Source organism: Hippichthys cyanospilos, chromosome 12, assembly GCF_059441005.1.
Source record: "Hippichthys cyanospilos isolate Australia breed blue-spotted pipefish chromosome 12, RoL_Hcya_1.0, whole genome shotgun sequence".
NCBI lineage: Eukaryota > Metazoa > Chordata > Actinopteri > Syngnathiformes > Syngnathidae > Hippichthys > Hippichthys cyanospilos.
In genome coordinates this window covers 16,372,512-16,397,906 of record NC_142380.1, presented here as the reverse complement: position 1 = coordinate 16,397,906, position 25,395 = coordinate 16,372,512, and the positions used below count along the sequence as shown (strand labels likewise).

The following is a 25,395-nucleotide window of genomic DNA, read 5'->3' as shown; positions in this document are numbered from 1 at the left end:
TCCACTGAGCAACAAACATTTGCAAGTGTTTTGGAAGGCAGAGAATGTTGCGTTTTTGTCAGTGTTCATTCAAGGTCACCAAGTGTTTGCTGAAGTGTGTGTGCCCTTTCATTATCATCTTTAATTGATACATTGTTGCCAATTGTGTATCAATTGTTCTTTGTATTGGCTGGTGGCACAAATTGCAACTGAGCTAAGTAGACTTGTTAGCTGTGAATGTCTGACTTTGTGTTGGTTTTTAGGTGTACAAATTTGTTTGTTTTCTGTCCTAGACGAAGCAAGCAAGTGAGGCTCAAGCTAAATACGAACGAGAGCTCATGCTTCATGCTGCAGACGTGGAAGTCCTTAAGGAGTTAAAGAAAACATTGCAACAAGAAGCAGCACAGAAAAGGGAGCTGGAGGAGAAATTGAACCACTCCAACTCAGTCTTACAGGAAAAAACTACAGGCTGGACAACTTTGGAGAAACAGCTGAAGGTGGGAGGGAAGAACTTTTACACAGAAACTAATATGACCACATTTCTTTCATTAAAATGTCGAAAACCGTTGTTGTCAGTTTGTCATGTGGTATTTACTTTGATTCCTTTCAGGATGAATTGGCTAGTCAGAGACGACACTGTGAAGAGCTGGGAAACCAGAACACTCTCCTCCACCAACAGTTGGATGAAATGGCTGCAAGGAGTCGTCAACAGCAACAACAGCAGCAGCTTGACCTGTCATTCAATGAGGAAGAGAAGACACTTGAGCAGATACAAGAAATACTCAGGTACATGATTTATGCACTCTACACTTTAATTAGACGGTTGAGGAAGAGGGCTCAAAGTGACCATTTTCCATGAATGAGTCAAATGTTTAATGTTGCTTCGTAGCAACCAGTTTAATTTGAAAATTCTATTCATAATGTAGGTTTGTGCGGAAAGAGAAGGATATTGCTGTGGCCCAAGCTGAGGCCTCTGAAGGAGAAGCACTTCGCTACAAACAACGAATGGAGCATCAAAACCGAGAAATTAAGGAGCTTCAGGAAGCTCTGAATGCAGAGAGAGAGAAGCTGCAGGTAGGAAATGAATGAACAGATGCTCAAAGCATCAATAGTTTGAAAGTTTCCAGACTATCGTCTGTGAAAGAGGGTGGCCTATGACAACAAACATAGAAATAAACACTGATTTGTGTCTTGCTCTCAGACTACAGTAAAGACCTTGTCTCAAAAAGAGGCTCAGCTAAAGAACATGGGGAATATCAGCACTCTCCAAGAAACCAACAAGATGCTGAAAATGGATAAAGAGAAACTGGAACAGGAGCTGCAGCAAGCACAGACAAAAGTAAGACTATCCCCTGGTCATCTGTTCGTCATATGGCGGGCAATAAAAACCGATGCTAATTAGCTAATGCGTATAAAATGTAAAATTTCATATGCATATTAAAAATTAGTAATGAAATACTACAATAAGTACTTCTTATATATAATATGTATGTATATAATTAACATTCTAAATAAAAAGTATATAAAGGAAAAATGAAATTTTATTTACCTTTGGAATGACTTGACTTGAGCTAGTTACGGCCATATTCCCTAGCAAGGGTAACGATGCGCGTGCCTTCTTCGTATTTCTTGATTATCTCCAGGTTCGTTTCCATCATAATCATCTTCTTACTTCTCCCTTTAACATCACTAGCAAGCTTGGGACCCATGGCTAACGAATGAAAGGTTGAATTAATCACTAAAATGCACAATAAATACGATATTGTAAGCACTCATATGAGGTCAAGTCTTTAGCATATCGGCATCTTAGTGACACTGTGACCCCGACCAATAGGAGGCTAGTATCTTAGTGACACCGTGACGCCGACCAAAAGCAGACCAGCATCTTAGTGATGCCGGGACGCCAACTAATAGCAGACCAGCATCTTAGCGACGTATGCAGTGATGCAAGTAGTGATGTATGAGTGTGGTGCGCCTCGCAGAATCATACGCACACACACTGACCACAAAGTTTGAATTTTGTAGTTGTTGTTGATGCCGTAAAGCGGGAAAAATGCCGTAAAGAGGGGATGAAAAAACTTAGTATTCCACTTTGTAAAGCCGGGGACGCCTTAACCTTACGGTCCACTATATACTGTGTTTGTATTGTGTAGAAAACTTGTTTACCAGCAGCCAGCATAAGATTTACTATAGCACAGTTGCCCTTAATTCATTTAACCTTACAAGACAATTGCAGAACAGATTCTAGCTTGCGAGGCTGACCTTTGCCCAACACCATTAATAATCATGAATAATCACATTTTGAATTTCTCTCATGGATAAAAAACTAATTTAACTTCTAAATTAGAGTTTTTAAGGATTGCCATCTTCCTTTCTATTCAGCTGCATTTTTACTCCTGCTTTTCTTTTCTTTCATTCAGATGAAGAAACTGGAGTCCAACATCAGTCCACTACATGAATCATTGTCTCACCTTTCTGACAGAAATGGCTCCTTGCAGGCTGATAAAAAGCTGTTGGAAGAAGATGTTAAACACTTGAAAGCCAAAGTACAGGTGAGTCTTTAACTTTAATGCATTGTGGAGCTGGTGATAGGCATTATAGTGAATAACTAGCTTTATCCTTTAAAATTAAGTTGTGTTGGTTTATGAATGATGATCAATTCTAATCGTACTCACAAATTTTTGTAAAATTTGCGAATATTCAATTGAACTTAAAGCTGACACAATCACAGAAAGCTTTGAGTTTTTCTGTTATGAATAGTTACCAGTGGGTTTACAACGGTATCTCTCTGTCATGTAGTTGAAGAGAATGACATAGTTCTTCTTACGTGCTATATGTCACTGCCAAACACATCGAGGTGTATTTGTAATTTAATAAATTATAATTTTCAGACAAACTGAGGTTTTTTTTTTTTTTTGTAGTATCACCTTTGGTTCAAAATCAGAGGTTTGGAGAGTAGCTAGTACATGTCCTCCTGAGAGACAATGTATTCTTTTGCTTCGGCTGCAGTGTACATTTGTTTGTGGTCCATATCTTTTGACAACTTTGAGCCACCTCACTAATTCCTAGTGTGCTCAGTAGAGGGTATCCTGGCCTTCTCAATGTCACATGTTTGCGTAAGATACATTAACTGCTGCTGTTGAGGCAAAAAGAAGAATGCAACTAAATAAATAAGATGTGTCTCTGGATAATATGCAGCCTTCTTGCTCCACAAATTTGAGTTAGTTGAACCTCTGTTCCTTGTGAATCTTCATTTTTTCATTCCTCCATCTCCACAGCAACTCATTAGCCAGCAGAAAGATGGTGATGTTGAGGAAAAGCAAAAACTCACTGCAGAAAGAGAAGCACAGCAGAGGCGTATCTCCCAGCTTGTTGAAGAGGCAGCCAAGCTGAAGACTGAATTAGCCAGGTAAAAAAATAAAAAATGCTATTGTTCCCTATCCACTAAAGTATAATGCAGTGAATGTTTACTTTATGATACCAAAATGATTGGGAACCAAGTTGGAAACGGCTTTATGCTTTTGTTCCATTCGTTGTGTTGCGTTTTATTTCGGTAAAAAAATGTCTCTTCCACATCTAAATTTCATCATATCATCCCAGATCCAGCATCAACACGAACTCAGCCCAGTCGCAGGTGAAAAGCCTTAGAGAATCTGTCACTCGCATAACATCCGAGAGAGACACACTGAAGAAAGAACTAGGAACAAAAAACAATGATATTCTAGAGAAGAATAAGACCATCACACAGGTGAAAAAGATAGGCCGCCGCTACAAGACCCAATATGAGGAGCTCAAAGTCCAGCATGATAAGGTGGGTTTGTTATTGGTAGTATTGATTATCATGTTGTAAACTGCTTTGTTTAGACCATATATGTTTTCCAGCTGGTGGAGGAAACTTCAGCCAAAAAACAAGGTGAACCGAGTCAGGTGCAGCAACAGGAGCTCGCTAAAAGTCAAGAGGAGATGAACAAGGTCAAAGAGGAACTGACCACGTTGAAAGAGGCAATGCAGGAAGTAAGCAGTGTGTTTAAACACATACACACATATAACACTGTGCAGCCACAATTTAAGAGAATTCACAGTAAAATTAAGAGGAACATACTGTTACACTGTATACAGTACACATGTGCATATGTGCTGGTAGCACTGATGCAAATATGATGATTTTATCATATGAGTTTACTGGCCCTTTTCTAACGGCAAGGCTTCGAGTGATCACATTTTTCATTGCGCTCTATGACCTTCCACAGTTGAGACAATTTTTGTAGAGTATATAAAGCAGCTGTTTGAGCTTATGGACAGATGAAGATGAAGTGTGGCATTGTAAATAACATTTATTTACTTTCTCCAGGCCAAAAATTCTGAGCAGGACCTTCAGAATGCCCAGAAGGAAAACCAGCAGACCAAGGAAAAGTTACAAGAGATCCAAAACCAATTGACACTCAGTCAGAATCAACTAACACAGGTATTGGAAAAACATACTGTTTATATTTGTGGTCTGAGCAGGAGGTGCAACCTATGTGTCCTTCAGAGAAGTACAGGTTGTGTTTTGTTTTTGTTTTTTTCATATTTGCATAGGTTCAAGCCCAGTTGTCCCAGACACAGACTCAGTTGCAGCAGAGTCAGAAAGAGCTTCAACAAGCTAAGACCCAAACACAACAAGTAAGTTGTTTCCCTAGAACACCAGGAATCATATTTGCCCAAAATTGTACTGTTGTAGGAGTGTTGACACATACTGTAAATAGGTGGATTTACGCGGAGGGTTTTTTGTTATTCTGGTCAAAATCTTGGAGACTGAAGATCTCTGGTTGTGTTTACATGTGAAGTAATCAATTCTGATTTGTTTTCTGCATTCACCACCATATTATACCCATTCGACATGTTCGGATGGACAGACTGTAAATATCAATATCATCATGATTTATTTATCAAGCTGAATTGAATTTGTCTTTCTAGCACTAGTTGTGATTGAAACCGTTTATTAAAGTAGCAGCTTTATTGAGAATAAGTTCAAAGGAGTTTAAATCGGCCCGCGACTAGTTCTGGTTGGATGCTGCCATCTTAACATGCATTAACAATGTCACTATGCATTTATGCCAAGACAAGAGCATGTGCAGAGCAGATGTAGGATTGGCAAAAAGAAATGGTTTCATTTGAATCAAGTTACCATTCTCATTTAATTTTCCTGATCCCAACATTATCATCCCAAATTATCTGTCTCATTTACAGATGCAGAACCAGCTGAAATCATCTCAGGTTCAGGCTCAGGCCCGTCAAAATCAGATTCAACTAATACAGAAGGAGCTTCAGCAGGCCAAAGATTCTCTACAGCAAAACATTACCAGTCAGAAAAAACTCCAGGAATCCCACCAACAAGAGATTAACAATCTTAAAACCTCTTTGACCAAAGCAGAGAGTCAGGTGAGTTAATAAATGCCCATGGTTTTTATTGTCCTCTAGCACAGTGGTCCCAACTGCCAGTCTTCCATTTGATATCAGCCCGCACAGATGTATTCAAACAACAATGACAAAATACAGCATTTTGTGTCTGTTTGGCTCTTCATAGGTGTCTGAGTTCCAGGGCCAGGTGGACACTATGCAAAGGGTAAGTAATATTCTAAACAACACCAGTACGTATAAATGAAATAGTGAAATTAGGTTTAGAAAGTCATTGTGTTTGACAGATGATGTCTGCTCAAGAAGCAGAAAATAAGCGCCTTCAAGAACAGCTACAGGAAGTAAACCAAGCCAATGAAGCTCTCAGAGCTGCTCAGACTAACCAGAACCAGTCTATCCAGGCCAGTGATGACAATGCTGCAATCGATCCAAACCAGCCATTACAAGATGATCTTGCGAAACTCAAACAGGAGGTATATATTTGACTGTTAAGAATGCCAACTGAATGGTCTAGGCAAATGTCAATAAATGATTTAGAGCAATGATATTCAATTTTATGTTGAGGCTGAACATATTCATTTCAATACATAGTTATTAAAGTAATTGTAATCCTTTCTGACTTCAAGCTGTCTGACAGCAAGAACAAGGAGGAGCAGCTCAGACAGCAGATGGCTGACAAAGAAGAAAAGACTAAGAAAGCCTTTCTTGGAGCTAAGGCAAAAATCAACCAGCTGAATAGTAGGTTTCACAAATGACTGTACGCGTGAATGTGTATTCAAACGTAATACATTAAGCCAGTGCTTCTCAATTATATATTGCAAAGCCCCCCTGGGAAAGAGAAAAAAAAAAAACAACTATACGCCCCCCTACTCGAAGCGCTGATTATAAATAAGATTATTATCTATACAATTTGTAAGTATACCAAAACCTGTATCATTTTTAACATTAACAAAAGAAAAAAACATTATAAATTAACTTTCAACAACTGTTCATTATTTTTTTACAGTGTTTATACTTTCAACAACTGTTCATTATTTTTTTACAGTGTTTATACTTTCAACAACTGTTCATTATTTTTTATAGTGTTTATACGGGTTATAGCTTAGTCCAAAACAGAAAAAAAATAACTGACACTAAATAACACTAAGCCATGGTATACACATTTATTTGTATTTTTTGCTAATTGTGGTTTTTATTTAGCTGCAAAAGAGAATCTCAGCAAAGAGGTGGAAGACCTCAAACAGAATAAGGAAGAACTAGAGGTAAGGATGAATGCCTTGAAGTCCCAGTATGAAGGCAGACTTCTTCGGCTTGACCGGGAACTGAGGGAGACTCAAACTCACGCTGAGCCCAGAGAGGAATCGCTGGACCCGAGTGGATCAAAGGTGACCATGACCATTTTTACCATTACAGAAACCTGACCTGAAAGTGTCACATACATACTGTAGATGTGTGCTGGCTGACAGTTTAAACTATGGGACGTAGCAATCGTCACATAGGCGTCATCCGCTCTTGATTTGATATTCAAAGTTCTTTCTGTACTTAGGTGGGTGACCAAAATAGATCTGTAGAGCAAAGACAGATCTCTTTGAAGAGTCCAGCCCAGGACAGGAGCAGGTAAGTTGGGAACTCCTACATACATGTCACGGACAAAACTAGTGTGCGTTTTTCTTTTTTTTGGCTCTGATGCACGAATATTACTGTTCAGGATCTTCAAGGTCAAACAAAATAAACCAAATCAACCACCTATTTATTTGTACAGTGTTCGGTATTTAAGCATATCAAAATAGTGTTTTTTTTTTAGTCAAAAGGCAAAATAATAACTTGAACAAATTTACAGAAAAGTCACTCACAAAAAATCTGATAACCACTGTAGTACATTGAATGATAAACATACGCACAATGAGCATGAAATAAAAGTTGTCATGCATGCACCTCATTTGAACGCACCTCATTTATAATATTTTAGCAGTCAATTGTTTAAGGTTAACCTCTGCAAAACGTAAAATCAAAACCACCCCTCTGAATAAAAAGTAGATAGTAGAATGACAGCTAATGTCAGCACTTAACGCCTCTGCTGCATTCTGATCTTGACTATGCTCACTTATCCACATGGCTGCTGGCAGTCAACCCCTCGCTCCTGGTCACATCTTTTTCACCTTTTTTGTTTGCACTGCTACTCATGCAGGAATGTAAGCTGAGTCCTTTGATGCTTGCTAAACTAGCTTTTTGTGCGGGACAAATTCTACATGTAGCAACCTTGAGAACATTTGAGTTTTCAGGTGTATTTTATAATTAAAAAAAACTGACACGGATATTAAAAGTGGCCTCTAAAACTTTTGAATGACATTCAATATTTATCTAACAGCTCAAGCCTGTCTGAGCCGCCCACTGCCAATATCCGCCCCACTCCAAGTACTCCATCTCCTAGCAACAAACCGACCCCTTCCCCTGGCAGCAAGTCAACACCCCGTGCCAGCATCCGACCTATGGTTACCCCAGCAACTGTCCCCATGCCAACGCCCACTGCCACTGTCATGCCAACCACACAGACTGAGAGCCAAGAGGGTAAGGAAAAGAAATGCTTGGAGCTGTAATCTATCTCATGCCTTACACTCTTACCCCAAAGTGCAAGTAGAACTGAGAGTGCTGAGGCCAAAAATATTTCCAATTGTTCTGTTTGTAGTGCTGATGACTGCAGGAGCCGCTGCCCACACTGTCATATCCAGTCTTAACGCACCCGCATCCATAACGCAACCAACCAGCACTCAGGCTACAGCATTTGTCCAGCCCACTCAACAGCAGGCCGCATCTCAAGATGTAGGCAGCAGTGTAGATACAGAGCGACCATCTACATCCTCCGCTGTCATCGTAGCATGTAAGCAGTAGTGCGGTGTCTTTTTGCATTACAAAGCATCGAATGTGGCACCATTTTATGAAACCACAGGAATTCTTGTACAGAACTTCCAGAATGGTGTGAAATGATCATTTGTTTGATTTCAGCGAGTTCAAAGCGAAGTAGAGAGGATAATCTCGAGGAAGAGGAGATCAGACCAGAGAGTTCACATGTTCCAACTGTCAAAAAACTCAGACTGAGACAAACTATTGCCCTGCAGGTAAATGCAAAACTCCCGATTGCCTTAAAATATCCTTTTTTAGTTTGGGATCATGTCGTACGTTGTGATAGTCATGGCCAAACATGTGACATGACCTCAGATTTTGCCATCCACAAGCATTTATGGTTCAGATTTTGTTTTTCTCTTTAAAAAAAGTTAAACATCTGAAACAAATCTTTATTAATGCTTTTCAAAATACTGTTAAAGAACAATATTTGAAATTAAACCTTTTGGCTACACCTGTAGATCAGGGATCCCCAGTCTTTTTATCACCATGGACTTGGTCAACGCTTGAGAATTTATAAGTGTGGATGGGTGGGAGTGGGTGGGTGCACGCAAATATAAAGTGCGCCAAACAAATGGGAGCCCTCACCTTATTCCTCTTTTCATATAGGTTTCGATCATACTTTTAAGACTGCCGCCATTTTCCAGCTCAACTCAGCCATGTTAAATTCCATTGGTTTGTTAACAAATAGGCGGATGGGTCAATGCTTGACAAAAAAATATTTGATAAAATATAAACTCATCAAACAATGCCAAACTAATGGGAGCCCTCAGCTTGTTTCTCTCTTCATACAGATGCAATGTGGGGAGTCTCAAACATACTTTTAAGGCTGCCGCCGTTTGCGAGCTCGTCTGCATTGGTAGCAAATAGGTCGAGAATCCATTCCTTGTCTGTTTGTGGGTCCGTTTTGGCTGGAAAGTGATGCTCAAAGTCCTTTGCACGAGAAATCAATATTTTAAGTGGGACTCCTGGCATTGCCTATTCAAAGATTTCGTTTTCTTTGAGGTTACAGGCTTGTCACCTGTCTCTGGATTGGGCCTTTTCCCTTTCCCCAAAATGTCTTACTCATTTTACTTCTTTGTTAGAGAAACTTTGGCGCTCAAGTGACCAAAACGAATCCAAGAGAATTCGGCCATTTTTCAAGATAAAAGGTTTTTCAAAATAGTTAATTATTTTGGGTGCGGCCCACGTGGCCCGGTAACTGCTGATCCGTGGACCGGTACCGGGCAGCGGACCGGCAGTTGGGGATCTCTGCGATAGATGGATACTGTAGATCGATCAGGGAGGGAGACCTTTAAAATAAATCTTCCCGATCTACTTTCCAACCCCACACCACTACTGAAGGATGTGGTCACAGGACTGAGTAAGCCGCTTCTTCCATCCTGATGGTGCTCTCTATGCCTCCTTATGCAAATCATATAATAGAACATATAATACGGAAGCTAGATGGACCTTCCACACCCACTACAGCAGAATCACATGTAGGACCGAGAGAATGGAAGAATAATTTTGTTACAAATTTCCAAATTCTAAAAATGGATGAAAAGAGGCCATAAAAATATGGCAGCGTGGGGACAACACCATCAATACAAATGGTGGTTAAATGAAAGACATCGTTCTACAATGGAGAGTGTTTGAACGGCAGACTCCTCAGGGAACTTAATTTTCTTGTCTCCTGACCCAATCGGCTGTTTTAAGACCCGTGTAATTTTGTCTTTATTGAGAAAAACAAAACAAAATTATTTTAAAAAAAAAAGCAAAATGATGAAAATATTTATGATATGCAATAATTATAAAATGGAACCAAGTCCATTATCATTATTTATTATATGGGCAGAAAGGACAAAGCAACCAATTGCCAGAGAATAATCCAATGTCAGAGTGCGCCGTTAATCAACAAAAACATGGTTTAAAGCTATGAAAAGTTGTATTTTAGTTAGATACACAAAAGTCACTTGTGAAAGCTCGTAGGTACCTTCTCTTTCGGCTTTCTTATGTCGGTATGATAGCACTGAATCTCTATAATTATTTTATTGCTCACCCTTGTTCATGTTTAGTATAGCCTAGATTACAGTTGCCACTGTGTAACCTTTTGATTTAAATTTTACATTCACTGTCATGAGTGAATTTATCAGAGATAAAATGGACAAGTTCAATGAGACGGAACTAAAATTCGTCAAGTTTTCGAGGTAATTAAAGTTATGTTACAGATGGAAGGTGATGAGGAGATAGACAATCTAAGAGATGAAGGTGAAAGACAAGATTCACCTGACAATAGCCAGGTGAGTTTCCAATGTTTGAATTCTGTGCAATCCATTGAAAATTACGGGGACACCCAGAGTTCCCGAACGTTTTAACTTTGTGATCTGACAATAGTTAAAACTATATTAATATAATTATTGTCCTTTGTTTCCTGTTTAATATGTGCCACATTCTGTTAGTCAGTGTAAATTTCGTGTGCCCTGAAATTACCGTGTTAACTTGGCCTTTAACAATGGGCCCACTTAAACCAATGCGTGGACTCAATATTTTCCTGTGTGTAATTGATGCTTGCGAGTGATTGAATTTGCTTTGGAGGTTGATTTGATAGTACAGCGGGGTCTAATAATACCATTCTTGGCATTGGGCGTGTAGGAGCTTCCAGAAGATTTTCCTGTGATCCCAGAAGACGACGACATAGAGGAGGAAGGCATGTCCCAGTCGGTCCCTTCCGATCAGACGTCCCCTCAGGAGTCAGGTCTGACTCGTGAAGTTATCATTATTGACACAGACAGCGAAAGCCGGGAGAGCAGAGGAGAGAAACCGGAGACAACAGGTGAAGATGAAGAGGAGGGTGGTGAAGAAGAGGAAGAGGAGGAGGTGCGTCCTTTTTTTCGTCATGAAAAAAATATCCAGGTTTGATGGACTTAAGGCACTTTTTTACTTTTAGTATAAGGCAGAGGTGGCAGAAGAGGACGAGGAGGAGGTCGATGACGAGGAGGATGATGGTGATAATGCAAGTAACCTCGCTATGAAGGAAGGAGAGGAGAGCAATGAGGATGATGGGGATGCTGAAGAGGAGGGACAGCAGCCAACAGTTCCCACCAGTGCTGAAGAAAATGAATCTCAATGTCCCCCTGAGCCATCCCACAGCGGTGAGCAAAATCATAATGACCCCCCCCACCCCCTTACTTATTTCCTAATCAAGTCTGTCATCTCTAGGCGAAGCCAACAGCAACACCGAGTCGGAAGCCCAAAGAGAGGCTGTCCATGTCGCTCCAACTTCCTCTCCATCCACACCCTCCCCCTCAACTTCTTCACTTACTCTTCGCCTCCCCCAACCCCGAAGGCCCCCACACTCCCTCCCCCCGCGACTGTACATCCAACCCCCGGCTTCTGAGCTCGGACCCCCCCAAACACAGGTACTCATACATTAAACAAAATATGACATCATAGCACAACCAAATGGCAGTCGCAAGCCCCTACAGGTATTAATGTTAAAACTCTTATATGGATTAGAATCATTTAATTGACGCATTGAGCAGATTTAATTTTGCTTGCTTGGTTTACTGTGAGAGAATACTCTTAACAGAGGCAAATTAAAGCAATTACAATATTAGTGGCATAAAGGAGTGGATTTGAAATGTCTGCGTGCAGTGATTTAAGTTTTTCATGAAAAGGCAGCGCAAATACCAAATGCAACCTCTAAAATGACTATTTCAGATATATGATGAGGTTTATTTTGCATGTGTTTGTGTTATCCAGAGACAGTCGTCTCAACTCCGACGACCTTCAGTAGGTCGAGGACCACAGCTGACACCGGGGATATGCAGTATGGTATGGTGTTGTCTTATTTGCTCTACACTTTATTTCCTTTTTGATGTGCTGTCTGTTTGCTCTGAAATGTAGCGACACGTTAGTTGTTACACCAAACGTATGCTACATTTGATTATTTTAACCAATGCCTCCATTGTCAATTAAACACATATGTACTCCACCAGTGGATCATCATCATTCATTTTTTTGTGGATGTGTGGCGAAATGTAACACCAATGTGAAAAAGAGCGGATCACTTTTACTTTGCTTGCATACATCAAGTAATGTAATAAAAATATGTATATATTTAGCTGCTACTTGACCAAGGTCTGTTTGCGGACTACACACTAATTAATTTAGGATTGTTAAAGTAGTGCCCAATGTAAGAATTCTTCCTATTTGATTATTAACGCAATGACATGTCTCTCCCTGATAATTTAAAAGAATGAATAATTGAAGGGGAGAAAACCAAAAGAAACATACATTTTCATTCCTGGAGCATAGAACGAAGATTGTTAAAACAACAATATGATTTGGGTCTATCAGCAGTTGTGGTGTGTGTTAAAGCCAAGACTGCACCTTGATGGAAGTAGTTTTTGTTGATCTTGTAAAACAGACTCAATTGACCTCTATTCACAAACTCTAAAATGTTAACACTTTGTAGGTCGTTTATCAAGTAATTATGCTCAATATGTGTTTTTGTATTTCAGCAACATTTCTTTGATGATGATGACAGAATGGTTCCAAGTACTCCTACTCTGGTTGTCCCCCACCGCACCGATGGCTTTGCTGAAGCTATACAGTAAGGAAATACATAAATAATTTTTTGTGACTGTTTGTTATCATTAAGCCTAAGTTCACCACCCATGTCTGTCTCCTCAGTTCTCCTCAGGTTGCAGGTCTGTCCACCAGATTTAGATTTGGACCTCCTGAAGATCTACTCCCTCAGTCATCAGCGTCACACTCTGACCTAGGACAGCTAGCCTCTCAAGGAGGTACAGCAACAAATAGCACTTGCACAAAACTGTCCTCCAATCAATTGTGTGAAAGCAGTTATGAAAATCAACTGTGGAAACGCAATATAAGCCAACTGAGAAATAAAAAAATCGAGGAGGGGGAAACTGTGGGTAGATAAGCAAAAGCTTCCATTGTGTGGTTAGGTCTGGGCATGTATGAGTCTCCGCTGTTCTTGGCTGCTCATGATGAGGATGGAGGGGGAAGAAGTGTCCCCACAACCCCTTTGCAGGTGGCCGCACCAGGTGTGTGGCACTCACACATGTGCATACAATTGTTTATGAAAGAATCACTTGACCGTTTTGTTCCCCGCATTGTATGATAGTGACGGTCTTCACGGAGTCTCTGCCCTCAGACAGCGGGGACAACATGGCGTCCCAGTCTGTTCCCATGGTAACTGCCTCTACTGGGATGGCCACACCAGGTGATGAAGTAGATGAAGTCTTCATGGAACAAGAAGAGGGGTGAAGCTTTATTTATTTATTTTTTTACATTTCTGTGTCAATGACTCACCACCTCATGTACTGTAAGTGTGCTTCATATCTATCAATGCCTCTTTTCCTCTCATTTAGTCCACCTGCTGATGCTTCTTTGGACAGCAACACTGACATGGAGACCGTAGGACAGCAAAGCGAAGATGTATCACTTCCATCCACTAGTCAAGACCCTGATTCCTCTACAATCTTCAACACATTGTCCAGTAAGATGTTTGAATGCACCCAAGATGGAAATGTTCCTAATACTATTGTCGTCCTCAAAGTGGTCAATACTATAGCAGAAAGTCTGCAAGCAAAATAACGGTCAGCATTTGACAATGGAAAATGTTGTGGATGCCTTCCTGTTTCTCTCTTTGCAGACACCAGTAGTGTGACTCAGAGGCGTGTGGTGACCAGTCAACCTGTGGTGAGCACTCCACCTAGCAGAGGAGCCAGAGGAAGGGGCGAAGGACGCATGCTGATTAGCCGTAGAGGTAAGAAAATGAAGGCATTTGCACAGATTAGAGCAGTTGATGGGACTGTTTATTTGAATAGACATCCTCTAAACGTGAGAACTTTCTTTCGCTTCTGTGCTCTAAGACTTTCCTCCCCCTTTGTTTCAGGGACAATTGGTCGATCAAGAGGAGTGGGCAGAGGGAGCTCCATCTAAACATCAGTTCAGATTTACCAAAATCACACTAGCCATGGAGGCAAACCACGAGTCCATAATGATAATCGATACACTCTTGAGTTTGTTGCACTGTCCACAGAAACGTACGAACATGTTTGAATTTTGTTATTAAATGTACAGTCTGTAGTCATCGGATTTTGGTTTCAGAGCCAATGTCCGCCCTCCCTTCTTTCATGTGTCCATGGGTTTTTCAGTCCTGGTGTTGTCAATTTAACTAGTCATATTTTCTCAATAATACTATGTTCTTATAATAAAGATCATAATAAGAAAGACTTGTGACTATGTTTGCCTTTTAAGGTACAGATTGAGTTATTTGAAGTGAATCTGCTTAGTAAGCTGTTTGTTTCATCATCGTCTTAAATTTGACTCTGGGCCTATCAACTGAATGCCAAATGAGTTTTCTAACTGCCGTTGTTCAGACCAAGTGGTCAAACACTGCAGAGTAGCTAAGAGCCTAATAAGACCATAAGCCAACTCTAAAGTCACCTGAGACCTGGACATTGAGGAAAAAAAAGCAGAAAATATAGGACATATTAGAGAGTTTTTTAATAAGCTGTGAAGCACCCTGGTGCTTCAGTGTCTGCTGGCTTTCATGGGGCATACATTTAAAACTGATGTCTGACAGGAACGTGAACAGGTACATTGTGTCTCAGACTTATTGAAAGGATGTGATGAGACCAAATTGGGCAGCAGCCACTGAGGTACGCAAACAGACTATATAGCAGAAATCGCCCAAATGCTAAACATTCAGCACTATATAAAGAGGTGCCCAGTGTTCGCACTATGTATACCCCACCTCTAGCCTTAAATGGGATTGACTGCATTTTACCACGGATCCCAAAGAGGATAAGCAGTATAGAAAATGTTTGAAATTATTTGCATACTAACACAAAATTATGTTGCTTCAGTTCTTTAAATCAGTTAACGAAAGTTAAACATGGAGCTGTATTCATTTTATCTTTATGGAGAAATTCAACATATGCGATACATGCAGAAATCCACATACACTGACAAGCAACTTTCAGGATGGCTGAAGTTCTGCCCCCATGAATAAAAGCAAACTTGTTGCCATTTCTTCGTCTTAGTGCGGTCACCGGTCGTCATAGTAACGGAAGCCCTGCTCAGTATTGGAACCGCTGTCACTGACGGGCATGTCAATAAAGGGAACGGTTTTTAAATCGTGTCTCCCCTTTAAAAAAAAAAAAAAAATTTCCGAGTTGCAACTTGGGGTTAATGTTGTAATTCTTACAAACACGGTTACACCAAAATAATAGGCAGCCACATTTTGTGTCCAAAGTGGGTTGACAAAACGGAATCTTTGGAGTCGGATATTATTTAGCTTGTGTGTTTTACCCGGATATCTATTCAGGACGAACACTAATGTCAGCCTGTAGATCATTATTATTACTCCTTCCGAGACATGTGTGATTTATCGCTACCTATTTTATAATTTTGTGTCACTAAAACAAGAAGAGGGGCTTTCATACGTTCCGTCTGCGGTTGCCGAACAAGGTATATTCCTTTTCTTGTTAATTTTCGTGAGTTTTGCCAAAATGCGTCAGCCACTTAAACACAACGACACACTGCTAAAAAATATAGTAGTTATCGTTTTTCATGATGAACCAAAACCAAACTACTAGTGAGCTTGATTTGAACATCTCTAATCTTTTGAATGCACATATCTAAAAGGTTTGGTTTCAGTACAGTACTTTGCTCAGTTTGCTGCCTCAACGTTAAGCAGTTGAGTTGAGGAAGTCGCTACATGTGTCTGTGCCTTCAATCGCCCAATAGGTTTCTTGGCCCAATTGAAGTGGATAAGTAAACAGCCTTTGCCACCATGCTGTTTACTTATAATGCATCATCCAGACCGTAGCACTTTAACGTTGTGAGGCTTGGAGCAGGTGTTTGTGAAACAAATATCAGATGGGCATGTGCATTCAAAAGTTTGAAGAAGGTCAAATTAGGTTCGGTTGTTACTTACAGGATGGCTCATGTGTGAATCTCCATCCCTGTTAGTCATGCTCCTGGTGGATCCTGGAGTGTTCATTGGAACGGCAGCCGACCTTAATGACTTTCAGAGGTTGTCAGAAGCCGCCGTCACTCACATCGTGTCCGTGGACTCTGCGGACCCAGGGCCTCTACTGCCTGCGGAGTCCAGCTATTGCAAAAAATGGATCAATGTCTTGGATGAGGTGACGTCGGACCTCCTAAGCCACCTAGATGATTGCTGCCTGTTCATTCAGAAGGCTGTAGATGGAGGCGGGGCAGCGCTGGTCCACTGGTAAGGGGGAATGTACTTGATACTGCAGAATAGAGTCATTCAAATCACCTCACAAATGTGAAAGCCGATTTTGATTTTGGTGAAATTTGGTGTACTTCCTGAGATGGGTATTACCCATGGGGTGAACCCCTAAAACCATAGTCGTTAAAATAGAGTTCCATGTTTACTGTATATTGACGTGGATGATTCGCAAAAAGTGAGGCATGACTTTTTTGTGCTTCAGTCAGGCTGGACGTAGTCGCAGCGCCACCGTTGTGACTGCTTACCTCATGAAGAGATACAAGCTTGGATTTGCTGAGGCTTATCACAGACTAAAGAGCGTCAAACAGGATGTCCAGTAAGTGTCTCATCACTCGCTGATGACAAGTCTGCCGTGTGGAGTAGCATCGCCTCGGTAATATGCGGCAGCATATGTAATGGGTATGGTGGTTGTACGTTTCAGAGTTAACAGTGGTTTTGAGGAGCAGTTGCGTCTGTATGAGGCCTTGCATTGGGAAGTGGACAAAGGCAATCCACTGTATAAACAATACAGACTGACAAAGATTACTGAGAAATTCCCTGGTAAGCACACAGGTGCTATTACAGCATCTGCTAATATACTGTAATTCCTCAAATATAAGATGCAGATCTGTCGGCCACATAAACTGAGTTGACGCACAGATGCACATTTTATATCGGCCATATTCTTAATTACAATGATTACCATAATGGGATGAACTAGATAGCGGATTTCAGTTGGCTGTTAGCAGCCAGTGGCTGTTGCAGTTAACAGCTGCTCGTGTTCGCTGAGGTTGTTACGGCATTAGTTTCAATAAAAGAAGTAAGCAGACTGAACCACCGTCCGAGTCCATCCTTGTTCACACACAGGAATGTTACTAAAATGGAAAGGGTCATATAAAACCTATGGTCTCCAGCTGATTCAATAACTAATGGCAATATAAGGAGGTTTGTGGCCCAGTTTTAGAGCACTGAAAGTTATCACATCTGACTCATTTATTAATTGCGGTCTTTTGGCATTTACACATAATCATAAACTTGCTGGAACACGGATGGTGTGAAACTTTGGGTATTTTTGGCAGAATGAACTCGAGCTGCGGTGCGAGGGAAAGGAAAAACAACTACTTCGAGCATATTCAAAATTACACTGGCGCAGCGTTCACTGACTGTTCACAACATAGGAAATCTGAAACACACTTTACCCACAACAAACCTATAACTTAGGAATATGAACAGACGAAAATATAAAGAATTTACAAAGATGGAATTTATTTTGTTTTTGCTATCATTTTTACATTGTTGCCAAAGTGTTGGTGTGTCTTACACGCGGTAACATAGAAAATACCAGAATTCGGCCCTAAAATTAAGTGTGCGTCTTAAAACACAGGTGCCTCCTATATTTGAGGAATTACGATATATATATTTTTTTCTCAGCTATAGTCCCAACTATTCCTTGTGTGTGTGAGCAGAGTTGCAGCAGGTTCCCAGGGAAGTCTTTGCTGTTGATCCCGCTCAATTCAACTCATCTGAAACCTCCTACCGTTGTAGAAAGTGCAGGTAAATCTTATTAGATTGTAAAAGCAGAAGTCTTGTCAAAAATGTTGATTCTTCACTGGCCTACCTGGTTTAACCCGAATTTTGACTCAACTTGGGCTTTTTGATGTTTTTGATGTGTGATATCAAATGAAAAGCATACCAAAAGACATACTAGGAGGCCAAAATATTGCATAGATTGTCAAAACATGACGACTTTCAATATGTCACGCTACCTTCCCTTCTAAATGCATGCAAACGGGACGTTGAGAGGTACACCATATAGGTATTCAATTTAGCCCATGTCAGGCTTGTTTACAGCCATTCAAAATTGGAAATATTGTCAATTTTGGACATATTGAAAACCCAGTGTTTTATCACACATTTCCCTCAATTTTTGCATTAATCCGTTCAACGACAACTCGCGGACAGGGCTCTAGAAATTTTTGTGTTGACACCCCAAACCACCGGGTGGCGCCAGCGGCCAATTTATGACATTTGCAAGCCTTTCAATGACTGCATGATTGGCTGCAGTTTTGTCTGTTTAAAACCACAACCAGACGTTTTTTTTTTTTTTTTAAATTACTGACCACTTAAGAAGCTTCATCTGTTTTTGGCCTTTGCAGAAGAACACTGTTCCGCAGCTCCAGTCTCCTCAGTCACCCAGTGGGAGAAGGAGCATCAGCTTTCAGCCATAAAAAATCATCTAACCTAACTGGTAAGAAGACATGCTCACTGACAGTGTCTTTTTCAATTTTTTTTTTTTTTTTAAATAAAGGGAGTTCTCATTTTTGCTGACCCCCGCCCTAGAACTTTAATGAAAAATTAAATTATTTACTGGAATAACTATCAAGCTGAAGAAATCATATATTTTTTTTTGTATAGAAGGAGTCCAGTGTACATCATATTTTATTGAGCCAGTACAGTGGATGGAAGAAGCTTTACTTGGTGTGATGGACGGACAGGTAAGCTAAAGTTTGTCAACTATTCATAAGACTTAAGAATGGCTTATGGCCTTTTCCAATATTTTCCTTCTGTCCACTTTGGTTTCTAGCTGCTGTGTCCCAAATGTCGATCCAAGCTGGGCTCATTCAGCTGGTGCGGCGATCAGTGTTCATGCGGCCGCTGGATCACGCCGTCTTTTCAGCTGCACCGAAATCGAGTGGATGAGATCCGGCTCATTCAAATACATAGATGACAATCTGCACTTCACTTGTCACCTCTCATTAATACAGTGTATTTTTTACCTGTCTGTATATTGATTTGTCCACTTTACTACTCAATAACTTTAGCATATTATCTATATTTATGGGCTTTGTTGAGTATGTTGAAAAGAATTGTTATTAATATTTTTTCCTAACGATTACTGTTCGAGATTAAAACTGAAAGTGAACAACTTTAACTGAAACATGGTTGCAGAAGTGCCGCACCATGCAACTCAGCCCAGTAGATAATACAATAAATATATATCTGGTTATGACAATGTGCACCAAGTAGTGTTTTTTTTTTTTTTTTTGTGAGATTTGTACTGATTTCATTCATATGCACCTTCCTACTCTTGTGTACTTCGACCTGTGACCAATAGAAAAAAAATTCAGGACACTATATTGCATTGTTTGACTGCAAATGTGTGTCTCGGAAGAAAATTACTCTAAATATATTGTGGTGATTTAAAAAAATTTTACACATTGAAGTAGACAAATATAGACATATGCCTCTAAATTTTGGTGGCAAGGTTTCACCACAGTCAGCCAGCAGCTCTCTGGCCTTACATGTCAGTTCCCGCAGCTAGCGCAGTTAGCTTAATGTGCTACGTCCTTGTGACATTCTGAATGAATTGCACAGGAGGAGGAATGTGCCTGTATTATTTTGGGGTCGATGGACATAATTAGCAATGTATGTACAATGGTTTTGAATGGACAAATATTGTATGATGGCATCTCGGTGGTGCAGTGGTCAGCACGTCCGCCTCTGGTGGGGTTTGCATGTTCTCCCCGAGCCCACCTCGGCTCCTGCCATACTATAAAAAACATGCATGAGTGGTGAATTGGACAAACTAAATTGTCCTTATGTGTGACTGGGTGTGTGAATGGTTGTTCGTCTCAAAGTCAGCTGGGATAGGCACCAACAAGCCTGCGACACTTGTGATGATGAGCGCCTATAGAAGACGGGTGGATGGAAATGTTGTATGGTCCCTTCCCACACTTAATGGAAAGACGGAGGGAAGCGTTGCCATATTACCCATATGTAGGAGGCATCTTGGAAAGCTTAAGTTATTTACTGTTTTCTTAAAAAAACCAAATGATGAAACTGAAAATGCAAGATAATACCTTCCTCGTTTAAAAATGCCTAAATTGAGCTTGTTAGTAAAACAAATCCTGGTTGAAGGCACCCTTTATCCCTTTCGCTCCAGTTGAGACAGTGTCCCTTAGCTTTTCAAAACAATGGCAGTGGGTATAGGAATGTGTACAGGAATGGTAGCAATAAGATGAAAGGGCATCCCAGCGGGTCATTTGACACCTGGGCCCACTGACAACAAGGAAGGTTGCATTATACAATTTCTCAAACAGTTTTTTTTTTCCCCTTGAATCTTCTACATTATTTCAACCCATTCAAAAATTCAACATCATTCCACTATTCGACGCCTCTCCAGCGCTTTCGCCTTCACATGCAACTTCTTCAGGAAATGCACATGTTTTAGTTTATTTATGTTTTTGCAGTTCGACCACCCACACAAGTTCCATTTTTCAGTTTTTCCCTTGTATCTTTTACATTATTTTGACTTTTTAAACCATTCCTACTTCATATATTAAAGATTGTTCTTTCCACTGCCATACACTTCCTTTCACCGATTAATTTATGTTTTTGCAATTTGAATACCCACACAATTAATATTTTTTTCAGTTTTTCCCTTTTATCTTCTACATTATTTAACCTATTCAAACCGTTCCTGCAATATTCACATTCCTTCGCAGATTCAACCCATTCAAACATTCAATGTCATTCCACCATTCAACACCTCTCCCTTCAGCGCTTATGCCTTTACACACAATTTCTTCAGGAATTGCACATTTTCTAGTTCATGATAATATTCCTGAAATTAGTTTTGGTTGTTGATTCAAAAACTTGTGACTGTGGATAACATGCTAGCTAATGTTAGTTCTTATGTTCAGCATGTTGTTATAGTGCTGCCTTGTATGCGTTTAGCTTGTTAGTATTTTCGTTTTGTTAAATATATGTTAGCATATGCAAATGTTTTGTATTGATAAGAACTCATTTTCGTCAAATTAACGTTTTGTATTGAAATGAATAGCATTTGGAATTCAGTTATATGATTGACTTCGTCAATGTAATTTACGTACATTTTTGTACATTTTACGATTTTACAAATGTCCATGAACCTACCCAAGTAGGCTACCATACCTACTATAAAATTAAAGGAGACTTTTACATATACTGTATATATAAAAAACAAGTATAGATATTTATTCAGTGACAATCAGTAAGTCAGTACAAATGTTTTCAAGCCCCCAAAAGCTCAAGTTTTGTTTGAACAGCAAAATCAAACATCACGGGGAATAACATTTTCAAATGTAGCAAATTTTCTTTCCCTGTTAGTGTGAGCCTACATGGTTCAGACAAGTACACCACTATAATCATCCATCGTTCATTGCCCAAACAAAAATAACTACTTTCATTGAGTAAAAAATAACATTTATCCATGAACATAACCACGCATGTATATACATTTCTTTTCATTAAAACTGATAATTGAATTTGCTAGACTTCCAAAATATATGCCGCTACAGTATAATTTATATAAAACGAAACTTCCAAACGAATTTTAACTCTAACGCTAACACAAAAAGTAGAGGTTGAACTGAAATTGAGGTTGAACTGTTGACGTCAGTGATGATCCTGAATTGAAAGGGACAAATGGGAACAATTAGTGCTAAAAACATCATTAGAAGGGGCAATTTTATGTGTATTTTTATTGTTTATCCCTAAGTGTTTGTAACCGTCTGTGTCCTATTACCCATTATCTGTGTTCGAAAAGTCTTATACACAAGTGGAGCTTTCTTTCTGAAATGTAGCTAAATGAGATGGGCCCAGAACAAATAAGTTGGCAAACACTTGGATGCATCCAACTTCTGGCGTATCGAATGCTGTTTATTTGCTGTCTTCAGGTCTTGCGTTGAAGTAAATTCCCGACGTATGTATTCTCTATACACAGTACGATGTAGTGGTTGAAGCAGGAGCGGGTGTGTTGTCCTAACAGGCGTCCGGTCTGAAGCAGTGCGGCCTGACCTGTCACCGCGATATCGGCAGTCCTCCATGCTTCACAGTAGTTGACGGTTGCACGGATTCCTACAGCGCTTGAACCGTGCCAGACCAGCTTTTCTGGCCTGAAAGGAAAAAGGCAGACGTATTTGCAATAACATGACTGTGCCGCCTGTCAGTCACACTGAAAATGGAAAACTCCTCGAAATTAAGGCCATGCATTAAACCTTTGTCATTAAACGGACTGTGTGTAAGATTTAGATCGTTTTTCATTAGAAAGGAATAAATTAAATGATTCTAAATTTCAAAAACCTGCAAATGAATGTGTTCTTAATGATCAACAGTATGTTTTAAATATAATCATAGGTCTAGTTCTCATTAAATTATATTACATGGGGGTGGCACTTCTCCGGAGGTGGCCATGTTTATCAAAGCTATGGACAATAATAAATGCAGCACCTCCTGCTGTCCATAATGAAAAATGGTCAAAATCTTACACACTGGCCCTTTATGGACTCAACCTTTGTCTTTCACAGGAGATATGTTCCAAATACAGTGGTACTTTTACTCACAAAATCAATTCATTCCCAAAGTAATTTTGTAATGTGAATCTTTCATAAGTAGAGCTGCTTTTTACGTGTAAATAGCCTAAACCCTTTAAATGAATAATTTGAAATGATAAAAATGCATCAAAAATGACGAAAAAACAAATACATATTAGAATTATGTACATTAGAGCATAATAATCAAAATATATCATGTAAAGAATATTAAAAAAAATGCTCCTAAACCTCTTAAATCATATGCATTTTAGCAGTTGACAAAATGAATGCAGCTCGCTTGTTTGCCATGACATGGTGCTTGTGTTTTGGTGATGAGTGCAGTGAGTGCACCTTTTTGGACATTTAATTTGTACTTTTTATTTTACATTTCCAGTGATCCAGGAGTCATTTACAAGTTTACTTAAGTTTAGATTGGGGTCATGCAAAGTGGTTCTTGTGTGATGTCTTTGCTAAAGTGCTAACGACGTGCTAATCAAGCAAATGTCAAGATGCGATGGCTCAAATTGGTACTGTATGTTATATATGTGTTTTTATGTGAAAATTTACAATGTTAGCCATAGCTAATGGAAATTTTATGTTTGTTAGTTCTATGTTGTAAATTGCTGGTGGGAAGTGCGGATGAAACGAGTAAGAGGAAAAGTGGAAGACCGCAGTAAACATCAATGCAAAAAACGCTTGTCTCGTTTGTAGGCAAGCCGGCATATTAATAAATGTTAACAATGCATCACAAGCTGATTAAGGTAGACATCACGGGTTGTGATAATATATTACATCACGGTCATTTTTCATATGCAAACAATGTCGCCTTTCGTGTCTTGAATTTTCTCTCGTTACCGGAGACGGTATGTTTCCGCCAAGGCGTTTCGTAAGCTTAATTTTTTTTTAACAAAGAGGTGTAAGTAAGTAGAGGTACCACTGTAGCACCACTAAAAAAGATAACGCCCATCAATATTTTCCCCTACAATTCATGCCCAAAATGTTTTTGAGACCCCTACCATGCAGGGTCCGTCAGCACATTGCGTCCATCGAAGGAGTAAATGGGGATGGAGGGGTCAAATATGCCACCGTTACCAGAGAAGATTGACATCCAACTTTTAAACAGCATCTCACCCTGACAGGCAAAGACAGTTAAAAAAATTGATCTTAGCTTACTCTAAAAACGAACCACATCACATCAAACATAGTCCTCCTCACCCTGAGATTAACCACAGGCATGTTGGCGCGGTCCGCCTTCCTCACGATGGTGGCTAGGTCTTGGAGGTGTGAGGACAGGAAGGCCCTGTATGTGCTGGTCAGGCCCATGGCCCGTGCCTGCTGGTAACACTGAAAGTCGGCCCCACGGATCCCTCGCATATCCCCTTTCAATGGAGCATTTAGAGCCACTAGATGGAGCTACATACGGTAAGAGAAAAAACACAAGAAATAATGTAGCAACGGCACTTTGGAGAACAAATTGATTATATCATCAATTCCCTTTTTTGCAATGGCAAAGACTCACACATGTGTATTGTCGCTGTCAGAGGTAGTGAGTCGGCAATATATTTATTGTAAATAGCAGTCGAAGGGAAGTGGTTTGCTCAAACATTAAAACAGAGATCACCTATCTTTTGAAAGTGACAGCTACTTCTTTGATACCGATTAAGGTGGGGGGCTGAAACATCCACTGTGTCGGTGTTGTTTTCGAAATTGAACATTTCTTGAATTGTAGATTGATACTTGAGCCATCAACATTATCAATAATTTTCTATAAAATTCTTCAAAAAACATTACTCCAAACAATACTTTTTTTTCTCACCTGGAATTTCTTTCAGTTCTCAGCTGTGCGTTTTCAAGAGTTAATCATTTTAATTTATTGACCTCTTAATGTGTTGAAGGCCATTTGAATTTAAACACGTTTCCATAGTTTTCTCTGTTGCAGGAGGTGGACTGTTAATGATTTCTGGCAGGAAACAAATCAATACCATGTGCGACACTTTATTATTTGCACAGATTTCTAGCAGGTTTCTGTCAGGGTACATTTATATGATCAACATCTATACAGCATTGATGGAAAATGTCGTCATATCACTGGTGAGCAAACGTGAGACACACCAGTGCATTAGATGCACCCTTAATTTTGGGTCAAATTGTGGTATATTCTATGTTAGCGTGTAAAAGACGCACTGACACTACTACACACAAAACTATAGAAAAACAGAACAAATGTAATCTTTTGTCAACTCTTCATATTTTCTTGTATTCATACCCATAAGCAATACATTTGTTGCGCGTTAAGTTAAAGTCGGTTTCAGATTTCCCACATTGTGAGTGGTGAGTGAATGCCTCACCAGTGCACTGTAATGTTAAATGCGCTCCTATATGGTTTAAACTAATTTAAAACCTTCATTTTGATTCCCGCACAACTAATAACGTAGGCACCTTTCACGTACAATTCAATGAAATAAAACAAATGACCCATTGTCATACAGTGTGTAAAAAGATTTAACC

The 25,395-nt window shown here is 39.8% G+C and overlaps 3 protein-coding genes across 15 annotated transcripts in view; 2 read left to right on the top strand and 1 right to left on the bottom strand.

The window, feature by feature from the left end:
* Positions 1 to 14,525, top strand: part of LOC148415113 (nucleoprotein TPR-like) — a 30,468-nt gene extending 15,943 nt beyond the window's left edge. The window contains exons 25-56 of one of the 3 annotated variants that reach the window (XM_088429165.1): positions 273 to 476; positions 590 to 765; positions 906 to 1,053; positions 1,181 to 1,318; positions 2,400 to 2,531; positions 3,258 to 3,388; positions 3,580 to 3,790; positions 3,862 to 3,993; positions 4,331 to 4,444; positions 4,558 to 4,641; positions 5,209 to 5,400; positions 5,546 to 5,584; positions 5,664 to 5,849; positions 6,003 to 6,114; positions 6,577 to 6,761; positions 6,923 to 6,993; positions 7,745 to 7,944; positions 8,063 to 8,254; positions 8,380 to 8,492; positions 10,488 to 10,559; positions 10,912 to 10,966; positions 11,048 to 11,136; positions 11,207 to 11,411; positions 11,479 to 11,678; positions 12,022 to 12,093; positions 12,783 to 12,874; positions 12,955 to 13,067; positions 13,233 to 13,331; positions 13,412 to 13,550; positions 13,659 to 13,786; positions 13,943 to 14,056; positions 14,186 to 14,525. In XM_088429165.1, the coding sequence (XP_088285291.1) occupies positions 273 to 476; positions 590 to 765; positions 906 to 1,053; positions 1,181 to 1,318; positions 2,400 to 2,531; positions 3,258 to 3,388; positions 3,580 to 3,790; positions 3,862 to 3,993; positions 4,331 to 4,444; positions 4,558 to 4,641; positions 5,209 to 5,400; positions 5,546 to 5,584; positions 5,664 to 5,849; positions 6,003 to 6,114; positions 6,577 to 6,761; positions 6,923 to 6,993; positions 7,745 to 7,944; positions 8,063 to 8,254; positions 8,380 to 8,492; positions 10,488 to 10,559; positions 10,912 to 10,966; positions 11,048 to 11,136; positions 11,207 to 11,411; positions 11,479 to 11,678; positions 12,022 to 12,093; positions 12,783 to 12,874; positions 12,955 to 13,067; positions 13,233 to 13,331; positions 13,412 to 13,550; positions 13,659 to 13,786; positions 13,943 to 14,056; positions 14,186 to 14,232 (4,185 nt within the window). In that variant the 3' untranslated portion in view covers positions 14,233 to 14,525. Of the gene's footprint in view, positions 1 to 272; positions 477 to 589; positions 766 to 905; positions 1,054 to 1,180; positions 1,319 to 2,399; positions 2,532 to 3,257; positions 3,389 to 3,579; positions 3,791 to 3,861; positions 3,994 to 4,330; positions 4,445 to 4,557; positions 4,642 to 5,208; positions 5,401 to 5,545; positions 5,585 to 5,663; positions 5,850 to 6,002; positions 6,115 to 6,576; positions 6,762 to 6,922; positions 6,994 to 7,744; positions 7,945 to 8,062; positions 8,255 to 8,379; positions 8,493 to 10,487; positions 10,560 to 10,911; positions 11,137 to 11,206; positions 11,412 to 11,478; positions 11,679 to 12,021; positions 12,094 to 12,782; positions 12,875 to 12,954; positions 13,068 to 13,232; positions 13,332 to 13,411; positions 13,551 to 13,658; positions 13,787 to 13,942; positions 14,057 to 14,185 lie in introns of all 3 variants that reach the window. The other 2 variants (XM_088429164.1, XM_088429163.1) reach the window with 2 other exon arrangements.
* Positions 14,526 to 15,620: 1,095 nt separating this feature from the next.
* Positions 15,621 to 19,551, top strand: dusp12 (dual specificity phosphatase 12). Of its 3 annotated transcripts, none has more exons than XM_088429167.1 (8): positions 15,621 to 15,765; positions 16,237 to 16,534; positions 16,758 to 16,871; positions 16,977 to 17,095; positions 18,001 to 18,088; positions 18,691 to 18,782; positions 18,953 to 19,029; positions 19,119 to 19,551. In XM_088429167.1, the coding sequence occupies exons 2-8, from the start codon at positions 16,245 to 16,247 to the stop codon at positions 19,260 to 19,262; spliced, it is 924 nt and encodes a 307-aa protein (XP_088285293.1). In that variant the 5' UTR covers positions 15,621 to 15,765; positions 16,237 to 16,244; the 3' UTR covers positions 19,263 to 19,551. The 3 variants fall into 3 exon arrangements, with proteins under 3 accessions (XP_088285293.1, XP_088285292.1, XP_088285294.1); XM_088429166.1 differs by having other exon boundaries at positions 18,950 to 19,029; XM_088429168.1 differs by having other exon boundaries at positions 15,625 to 15,765; positions 16,270 to 16,534; positions 18,950 to 19,029.
* Positions 19,552 to 21,518: 1,967 nt separating this feature from the next.
* col15a1b (collagen, type XV, alpha 1b) overlaps positions 21,519 to 25,395 on the bottom strand; it is a 53,902-nt gene continuing 50,025 nt past the window's right edge. For 7 of the 9 annotated variants that reach the window (XM_088429949.1, XM_088429947.1, XM_088429942.1 and 4 more), the window contains 3 exons: positions 24,103 to 24,300; positions 23,904 to 24,019; positions 21,519 to 22,470 (listed from right to left, as the gene is read on the bottom strand). In XM_088429949.1, coding sequence (XP_088286075.1) covers positions 22,248 to 22,470; positions 23,904 to 24,019; positions 24,103 to 24,300 — 537 coding nt within the window. In that variant the 3' untranslated portion in view covers positions 21,519 to 22,247. The other 2 variants (XM_088429948.1, XR_015867478.1) reach the window with 2 other exon arrangements.

Excerpts from the sequence above, each read along its gene's own strand:
- dusp12 (XM_088429166.1), top strand. The coding sequence starts at position 16,245 with ATGTGTGAATCTCCATCCCTGTTAGTCATGCTCCTGGTGGATCCTGGA. Across the intron at positions 17,096-18,000 it reads GATTACTGAGAAATTCCCTG|AGTTGCAGCAGGTTCCCAGG; the intron begins GTAAGCACACAG and ends GTGTGTGAGCAG. Across the intron at positions 18,783-18,949 it reads AAAATCATCTAACCTAACTG|AAGGAGTCCAGTGTACATCA; the intron begins GTAAGAAGACAT and ends TTTTTTGTATAG.